Source organism: Euleptes europaea, chromosome 8 (assembly GCF_029931775.1).
Source record: "Euleptes europaea isolate rEulEur1 chromosome 8, rEulEur1.hap1, whole genome shotgun sequence".
NCBI classification, from domain to species: Eukaryota; Metazoa; Chordata; class Lepidosauria; order Squamata; family Sphaerodactylidae; genus Euleptes; species Euleptes europaea.
In genome coordinates, this window is record NC_079319.1 from 24687227 (window position 1) to 24697015 (window position 9789).

General features: G+C 46.1%; 1 protein-coding gene across 1 annotated transcript; it reads left to right on the top strand.

Annotated features, from left to right (window-relative positions):
- Positions 1–729: 729 nt before the first annotated feature.
- On the top strand, positions 730–9539 carry ANKRD46 (ankyrin repeat domain 46). Its single transcript, XM_056854251.1, has 3 exons — positions 730–1067; positions 4101–4259; positions 9264–9539. Exons 1-3 carry the CDS (start codon positions 757–759, stop codon positions 9478–9480), a joined length of 687 nt encoding a protein of 228 aa, XP_056710229.1. The 5' UTR covers positions 730–756; the 3' UTR covers positions 9481–9539.
- The last annotated feature ends 250 nt before the right edge of the window (positions 9540–9789 follow it).

The window sequence follows — 9789 nt, forward strand, 5'->3', positions numbered from 1 at the left end:
TTGATCTGGCTCAAAGGAGGAGAGGTGGGCGGGAATGCCCATGGGGACTTCGTGCCCATGTTCCACAGCCAGTGCGGGAGCGGCAGTGAAGTGCAGCTCTGGTTTGTCCCTGATTAAGCCCTTTAATGGGCTTCTTTTCTTAGCAGAGCTGCAGTGTATCTTTGCAGCATGGCTCAGCTGCGGGGGTCTACAGGGCATGATTCTCGTCACATAAGTGCTTTAGCGTAGGGGCGGGCGTGTGGCCACCATACCCGCCCTCTTCTGTGTGGCTTGCGGCTGCTATTACAGCAGGGGTACGTTTTTTTCACATCCCTGTGAAAGCAACCTGAGAAAATAATGTGGAGCATCAAACATGGTACCATCCAATTTGGATCTTTGTTTCATGTGTTTATTCTTATTCAGAAATGTGTTTATTCTTGAAGTTGAACACATGAAGCTGCCTTCTACTGAATCAGACTCTTGTCCATCAAAGTCAGTATTGTCTACTCAGACCGGCAGCAGCTCTCCGGGGTCTCCGGCAGGGGTCTTTCACATCACCTACCTGCCTAGTCCCTTTAACTGGAGATACTGGGGATTGAACATGGGACCTTCTGCATGCCAAGCAGATGATCTACCACTGAGCCACAGCCCCTCCCAATTATTCAGAAATGTGCTGGCTCCCGGTGTTGGCGTTGCCTTAACTGATTTCAGTTCACCATTTGTTTTCCTTTCATTGTCCACCACAGGCTCGGTACTTCTTCCAGCTAACAAGGAGCCATGTCCTACATTTTCGTCAACGATTCCTCACAGACAAATGTGCCTCTGCTACAAGCTTGCATTGACGGAGATTTCAACTATTCAAAGAGGCTGCTAGAGAGCGGCTTTGACCCAAATATCCGTGACAGTCGGGGCCGGACGGGTCTCCACCTGGCCGCAGCTAGAGGCAACGTCGACATCTGTCAGTTGCTGCACAAATTTGGCGCTGACCTTCTGGCTACCGATTACCAGGGTAACACGGCCCTTCACCTCTGTGGGCATGTGGATACCATTCAGTTCCTCGTCTCCAATGGACTCAAAATAGACATTTGGTAAGTCTGCTGCTATCATGGTTTTTAGTTTATTGCTTTTTCAGTTTGAATGGTAATTTATTGCCTGATGGTACGACTGCAGTCAAAAAAAAAATGAGAACAGCTGCAGAAGGCTGCTTGTGAGTTCTTTGAGATGTTCCCATTTATTCTGCAGCAGCATTTAAAAATCAGGCGACAGTAGAAATGAATTGACATTCTGGCCTCCTGCCTAGCTAGCTGATAAGCAGCACAGAAGTCTTCTGGAGTTGCTGTCTTTGATACTTTATCTACATATCATCTTTACCACACTGAAGAAGCTGAAAACAGCCTCAACGGCTTTTCCACACCATCAGTGTAACCTAGAGCAGCACCATATAGAGCCTGCTGGATTAGACCAGTGGTCCATCTGGTCCAGCATGCTGTCTCACGCAGTGGCCAACCAGCTGTCCTGGCGGGCCAAACAAACAAGGTATAAAGGCTGACGCCTTCCCCTGATGTTGCCTCCCTGCACTGGTATTCAGAGGTTTGCTTCCTCAGTGTGGGTGGTTCCACTGAGTACATGAAGAGCTGTCATATTGAGGAGGGTCCCGAGTTGTTTTCTGTTGCCCCCGAAGGTCGGACCAGAACCAACGGGTTGAAATTAAATCAAAAGAGTTTCAGTCTAGACATTAGGAATAATTTTCTAACAGTTAGAGCGGTTCCTCAGTGTAACAGGCTTCCTCAGGAAGTGGTGAGCTCTCCTTCCCTGGAGGTTTTTAAGAAGAGGCTAGATGGCCATCTGTCAGCAACACTGATTCTATGACCTTAAGCAGATGATGAGAGGGAGGGCATCTTGGCTATCTTCTGGGCATGGAGTAGGGGTCACTGGGGGTGTGGAGGGGGGAGGTAGTTGTGAATTTCCTGCATTGTGCAGGAGATTGGACTAGATGACCCTGATGGTCCCTTCCAACTCTATAATTCTATGAGTCACCATGGCTAGTAGCCATTGATGGATCTCTTTTCCATGAATCTAACCCCTTTTAAAGCCCTCAACGTTTGTGGCCATAACTACCTCCAGTGGCAGTAAATCCCACAGTTTAATTACTCAATGAATAATTGCATACAACTTGTAGGTCATGTGCTCAGTTTCTACCCTAGCAATGCCTGTTCCTAGTGGTCACTGCCATGGTGTCCCTGGACTTCCAGCTCTGACACCAAAGGTTGCAAAATGAAAGCACCAAGCGATTGGAGTGTGAAGGAAGGAAACTGCTCAGGATGAGTGACCTCTCTTAACAAGTATTGTATGATGTGGCTGGATCTTAGTCGTTCCCATATAAAGGGGAAAAATGCTGCCAGTTCTTTTTCCATTTCTGTGGATTAAAATGCTGTTTTCTGATGATTGGCCCACCTGCCCCCAGACCTCGTGACTCAACATTTCTCTGAAATATTGTATATTCATTCTTCCAGGCTTGTAGCATCTGTCATATGCCAGGGCCCAGACAAAAGCACTTAGTGTGCTGAATAAATACTGTTTGACAAACACAATTAACAATCATCCGGGAATGGCTTCTTGTTTGAACTATCTGCTCAAATATCCTAACCTTTTAAAGCTTGCAATAAGCCTTAAAATGAGTGGTGCCTTCGCTGAGTTTTTTTTTTCTTCTTAAAAAAGAAAAGAAAAGAGTTGGTCTGTGGTTCATGACTAAAAGGATGAAGCACTAATATGATCAAATACACAAAATAAATGAATGTTCTTGCAACTTACAGTCACGACAAACTATCTTTCTTAATAATGCTCATTACTGTTGTTGCTTAGTCCCAGTCTTCAGTGCTCTTGCCAGTATCAAATAGCAGACTTTATTTCGATAAAAGGGAAAACAAAATAGAAGCATCCCTCAACATATTTCCATGCATGCCTGTTATGCAGTAAATCTACCATACTTGAGAGGAGAGACTTAAATCCTGCATTGCCCATTCTGAGACCTCCCCAAATTGTTTTCTAGGTTGGGTTTTATTCCCCTCTTTTTTCTTCTATTATTGCTTTCCATATGACTCAGCTAAATAATTTGGAGGCTCTCTTTGCTGGTGTTGCACAGTACCGGTGGCTGCCGGGTCTTGTTCCTGCTGAGGGTTTCTGCACAATTAGGTTGAACAACATGGAAAGTGGAATTCAGCTGTTACAACCCTCTGCTAACACAGGAAGTGACCCTAACAGTTGTTGAGCCAGAGGGTCTCACTTCAAGAGACTATCCTGCAGCCTCAGATGTTCCAGTAACATGCTGTTAAGGTAATCATAAGAACATCCTGCTGGATCAGTTCACGGCGGTCCATCTAGTCCAGCATTCTGGTTCATACAGTGGCCAACCAACTGCCTGGGAGAGCCAACAAATCAAGCATAGAGCCCCAGGCCTTCCCCTGATGTTGCCTTCCAGCACAGGTATTTGGATGCTTACTGCCTCTGTAAATACGGAGGTCCTGTTTGGCCACCATGAATAGTAGCCATTAATGGATCTCTCCCTCATTAATCTAACCCCTTTTTAAAACAATCTGTGATCATGGCCGCCTTTTCAGGCGTGGACAACAGATTCCAGAATCTAATTACTTGTTGAATAAATACTTATTGTTGTCCACCCTGAATTAGTTGCCCATCAACTTCATTGGGTGCCTGTGAGTTCTGGTATTATGGGCGAGGCAGAAAAATTGGTCTCTCCCTCTCCCCATGCATAACTTTATAAACTTGAACAGTCACTGATTTAAAGCCCTTTTAGGCTAGGTGCTTCCAGTAAAATCTGTAGGGTGGGGTTCAAATGAGCCCTCCGAAGAGACAGGGTGTGTGTCTTCTGCAGAACTTCCAGACCAACTTTCTGTGCCTCCTCCCTTGTTCCTAAGAGAGGTACAACAGGAAGGGGGAGATGGGAGAGATCTGTTCCGAAAGCAGAGCTCACAGTTCTCCTGATCAACCCACGGAAAACTGGCCTGTGTGCTGGCTTCTTCCCCCCACCCCACATCTGTCCTCACTTCAAGCCTAAACACTTGTGGAAGCTCATGTTTAACTCTCTTTGGGTCCTAACGTAGCAATCACCAAGGTGCGACTCCGCTGGTCCTGGCAAAGCGAAGAGGCGTCAATAAGGATGTGATCCGATTGCTGGAGTCCTTGGAGGAGCAGGAGGTGAAAGGATTCAACCGAGGAACGCACTCAAAGCTGGAAACCATGCAGACGGCTGAAAGTGAGAGGTATTGCCAAATGAGCGTGTCTGCCTGTTGATACCGGCGACTGGTTTAGCATACCCGAGTGAATTGTCGTGTCTGGAGTTTGTTCGGCGTATTGGAGAAAGGGCTTCTCATAAAGCAGGAAGTTTCTGTACTCACTAGGTGTGCTTGGGCTTTCGTCCTTAAGGTGATTTTTAGATGGAAAACTAGATTGTGGCCAATGGATTTGGGTAGTTAGCCACAATTGCATAGGCCTAGCTGTCTACAGAGGCAGTAGATTGGTCTCCGGGCTGTAACTTTTCAGGCTGCTGTAGGGTTGCCAGGTCCCTTTACGCCACCAGCAGGAGGTTTTTGGGGTGGAACCTGAGGAGGGCGGGGTTTGGGGAGGGGAGGGACTTCAATGCCATAGAGTCCAATGGCCAAAGTGGCTATTCTCTCCAGGGGAACTGATCTCTATCGGCTGGAGATCAGTGGTAATAGGAGGAGATCTCCAGCTAGTCCCTGGAGGTTGGCAACCCTAGACTGCTGGTGGGGGTTCACATGGTTGGATGCAGCTCCCCTGCAAAGAAACAATTCCCTGCATATAGAAAACAAGGCCTTGGGGAGAAGGGTCCTAGCCTAGCATTTCCCTTGCTAATTTTCTATATACAGGGACCTCTTTTTCTATGGAGCAGCATTCAGTCTCACAAGCCTTCACTTACAGTCTGACGAAACAGTCCAAATGCAGGTATATCTTTTTCATGAACACCAGGCCGTTACGAACAGCTCCAGAATTGCATCTTTCTGAGAGCCAGATGGTGCTTTGTGGCAGGTGCAGTTTTCTGGCTATCCATCATAGGTGTCACAGTGAACACGGGAAGGTTTGGAAAAGAGGCATGTTTGTGTCAACAGTAATACATTATAACACCATGGGAGGCGGCTGCCGGCTGGGGCAGACAATACGGGACTAGGTGGCCCAGTTGTCTGGTTCTGAAGAAGGTATCTTCACTCATTTGTGCCATCGTTGTAAAGCCGAAAGCGTTCCCTTGCAGCAGAGAAGTAGGCATGGATAACTACTCCGTAGCTGCTGCAGGGAATGTGCAAAACACACCCACCTTGACGATTTCGTGCATGTGCAAAGCTAGTGTGTGGCCGCAGAGCAGCAGCTAGAAAACAAATAATCAGGTCATTATTTTGAACCTAATGTTGGATGGGAACACAGAGCGGATTCTCTTCAGCGTGTTCTTCCACTTGCACCATAGGTCTAAACGCTGGAACAAAAATGTAGTTCTTTAGGCTTTCCTTAATCTTTTTTGTGACTCTCCAATTACTAATAGAGTTGAGTACATTTAAAATCATGATGTTCTTTACCCAGACTTGGAGAAATGCAAGCTCTTGCTTTCTGTTTATAAGTATCCTGATGGCTTCGTTTGTGGTTCATGAGTCATTCAAATAATTCAACAAGTAGAGGATTTTCTTTTCAGTATTTTTTTAAAAGCTTCACCTGCAGCATCCTTTTCCCTCATTCACTTTGTGACTTGGCAGCTACATAAACAGCACCCCCCATGTCTCTTGTAAAATGGTTTAAAGCATTGTCTTTTGCAGCAGAACTCTGTATGACAACAGTCTAGGTATTTAGCACCCATTTACATTTTGTTTGCTTTGTGGCTGAGTGGGCTGTGTGCGATAGATGCAGAACATGGCCATTAGGGGCCCAGTTTCTTGCCTAACACTCTTGTCCCTGCAAACATTTGCTTCTGTTTGTCCCGTCAAATTAATTGCTACTCACTTTGCCAGACCGAGTTTCTGAAGAAACAGACAAACCTGCCTCCTTTCTCAAGTTAACAGCCGGGGTGCAGAGCTGCTAGCTTGGATTTCCAGCAACTCTTGTCCTTGACTCTGTTGCAGTGTATTTCTTACAAGAAATACACTGCAACAGAGTCAAGGACAAGAGTTTCGCTTGGACATCCAAGACCATAGCTAGCAGCCGGCCACTGTGTTGGTAGCAACGTTTCACAAAAATGCAGGCTGTTTTTCTTAGCAGCAGAAAGAATAACATCTGGGATTTGTATCTCTTCCAAGTTCTACCAAAATAGCTGGCATTCAGGCACTTGCTACCATTTCAGTACAGAGAGCTTAATTTGGTTGTAAAGTAATGGAAAATGTTACAGGTGGTTTCTGCGGGGGGCGGGGGGTTCTGGTTTCAACAAAACAGGCCTAGTTTGTTTACAGTCACCAGGTGACCTTTTCCACTGTACCTTTCTTTAACCTCTGTGAGGGTTATAGATTAACTGGGCAATCCTTAATCGGTGGAAATGCCTCTTGTGCACCAGCAGATACGTCCAAAGGCTCCATAGCTGTATTTGGGGGCGACATGAACGAATCCCTTAGTAATAGCAAGCCAGGAAGCTTTGCTAAGTAGGAGATGGTTTCAAAACAAAAAGAATGCTATTCGTCTTGTTCTGGCAGTTTCATTCTGTGCTGCATGCTGAACAATAGCCACCAGATGCAGACTTAGAGCCCTTGCTAATATTCCAGGATGCTTCCCGGAATTTTCTTTTTAAAAAGAGGGAGACAGACAGGAGGAAAAATATCTTCCTTGTTCCACTCAGTCGCTCAGAGAGACAGAAATGTGCACCCACCTTCCAGTGTTCTGACCAACACATGCCAAGTAGGGTTGTGTCAGATACCCTAATTCACATGACTGTGGCATAAAAGTGGCGCAAGTATTGTCCCCCGCCCCAAGTATCTTCATGTGGCAGCCAATGTGTTCCTTTCTCCGCTCCCCCTTAACTGCCCTTTCGGAGTGGTCCTTTTCCTCTTGCGGCTCATGCGGTGCGTGTGATGGAATTACAGATCAGATTTGACTTGTGCGAGATTCTCACAAAACCAGTTTACTGGAAGTTAACCATTTTTTATTTTTTTTTTGCCCCTGAATATACGAGGCTGCTTTATAGCGAGTTGGGTTGTTTGTTGATCTAGCCCCATACAGTCTGTTCTGACTGGAAGCAGTTTTTTGGGGTCTGAGATAGAGCAACGTCATTCCCAGAGCCTGTTACCAGATATCCTTTAACAAGAGATGTCAGGAATTGAACTCAGCCTTCTGTGTGAAAAGAAGTCTGAGCCACAGCTCTTTCCCCCCCAGCCCCCCCCCCCACAACTTTTCCAAAGGTATGCTGTGGCACAGGCTGGCCTCAAGCAGCCTGTAGCTCACCAGACAGCACAAGATGTGCACAGAAAGGCCTAGACCAGTGGTTCCCAAAGTGGGCAGTACCACCCCCTGGGGGGCAGTGGGATTACCTAGGGGGGCACTAAGAGGCAAGAGGGCAGCTATGGCACCATGCTGGCAAATTTGGTGGAAACTATCAGATTTTTTCCCCAGACTTTGAAGAGCTGGTACCACTGGATCAAGTTCATCAGTTTTGTTGAATAAATTTCAACTAAAACATTTTTAATTTGATTTTGAATAGATGTACAATTAATTGTTACTGTTTTGAAATGTTATTGTTATTATCTTCTTTAGTGAGTCATGCAAACCCCTATTTTGAATAATCCTGTTGATAGGATGAGATAGGATAGGAGGTGCTGGGGTTAAGTTTGGGATCGACTGGCCTAGACCATAATTTCTCTGGCACGCCTGTTTGCAGACTGCATGGCTCCCCTCAGTCGCTGAACTGTGAGGAAGAGCAAAAGGGCTAGAACTCCTCAGGAACATTATGCTCACGCACTCCTGTACTAAGACACCTGCGCTGACAGACTAGCATTTGAAAAAAAGACAACAACGTTCTGTTTGACTTTTCAGCATGGCTTTATTTCCCCCCCTCCAAAGAAGCCTGTGGAGTAGATTAGCTAAGAGGTGGGGGATTTCTCTCCAAGGCCACCTGCCGTGCTTTAGGGCTGAGAGCCTCTTCCCACAGCAATTGTGTTTACCGTCTCCATGCTGGTGTTCTCTGCAGCAGGCCCGTCAAAGGAAGAGGACAAGTGGATGTGTGTGTGTGTTCTCAGCCATGCAGCTGCAGTTTTCTGGGCAGCTGTGGTCAATCTGGTGCTGGAGTGTGTTGCTCGAGTACCTTTAGGGCTTGCCTTTTCTGTGAAAGAAATGTTTCAATGGCGGTCAGGACATTCCGGCACAACAATAAACTGAAATGATGTGATGTTTTGTCACAGAGAACGCCACTGGGACACCGTTGCAGCGCAGTCGGTCTGATTTCCGCAGAGTATGGAAATCTCTGGCTTTGGGATGGGAACCGGGGGTCCACCCGCTTTTTCACTCAGCCCTGCTTTATTCCTCTCCCTGCCATAGCTTCCTGAACCTACATAACTTTTGTCCATGCAGGTTCGGTGAACCCCAACATAACATTCTTTTGTCCATCATAGGAGACTCCTCATTTCTTTTTCACCATCTGAAAAGCTGACTGGATTCAACCCCAGGTATTTCCATATCCATACACAACCCTGGCTATTGTGTCGCTTCCCCCCCTCCCTGTTTGTAGCAGCATTATTGGAGCACATCAGGACTAGTGTGATTTTTTTTGGGGGGGGGTATATTTGATTTATCATTATCACCCTGTGTTCCTTTTCTGTATGTGTCAAGTGCCTATGAATTAATCAAACCTATGAATTAATATCCTCCAAAATGTCCTAATATTAACAGCCTTGCTCAGGTCTTGAAGACTGCAGGCGATGTAGTCTGTGCAGTCTTCCTTTACAGACTCAATCCATCTAATGTTGGGCCTTCCTCTTTTCCTGCTGCTTTCAACTTTTCCCAGCGTTATTGTCTTTTCCAGTGACTCTTGTCTTCTCATAATGCGACCAAAGTTCGATAGCCTCAGTTTAGTCATTTTAGCTTCTAGGGCTTGCTTTGATCTAGAACCCACTGATTTGTCTTTTTGGCTGTCCACGGTATCTGTAAAACTCTCCTCCAACACCACATTTCAACAGAATCAACTTTCCTCCTGTCAGCTTTCTTCATTGTCCAACTTTCACACCCATACATAATTATGGAGAATACCATGGCATGGAATTAACTTGATCTTGGTCCTTTTCTAGTGCGATGGAAAGCCACTCGCTTCTCAACCCGAACCTGCAGCAAGGCGAAGGGGTCCTGTCCAGCTTCCGAACAACATGGCAGGAGTTTGTGGAGGACCTCGGCTTCTGGCGGGTGCTGCTCCTCCTCGTTGTGATCGCCTTGCTGTCCCTCGGGATTGCGTACTACGTTAGCGGAGTGCTTCCTTTTGTAGAGAACCAGCCTGAACTGGTGCATTAGAGGGGTTTGTCAACAAATAGCATCCTTACCGTTATTTTTAGCTTCTCATATGTTTGTGTTTTTCTTCCGTGCAAGCAGTGGCTGCTTGCTGTATGTACCATCAACATTTATATTCCTGTGTATAGGCGCCCTTTTGGAAGAGGGTGTGTTAATTTTGGCTGCACAGCACTAAATTCTGAGGCATTCCTAAGCCCCCTAAGCCAGTCTCTGCCTATATAATGATACAGAGGGCTGCGGATAACCATATCAGGATTCTGAACTGAATCATCAAGTACTTATATTTTCCTTAAATTTCTCTTGAAATGTCAC

What these genes read in the sequence shown, in the direction of transcription:
- ANKRD46 (XM_056854251.1), top strand. Translation starts at nt 757, where the DNA reads ATGTCCTACATTTTCGTCAACGATTCCTCACAGACAAATGTGCCTCTG. An exon ending in GGACTCAAAATAGACATTTG is followed by an intron (nt 1,068 to 4,100) that starts GTAAGTCTGCTG and finishes GTCCTAACGTAG; the next exon opens with CAATCACCAAGGTGCGACTC. An exon ending in CAGACGGCTGAAAGTGAGAG is followed by an intron (nt 4,260 to 9,263) that starts GTATTGCCAAAT and finishes GTCCTTTTCTAG; the next exon opens with TGCGATGGAAAGCCACTCGC.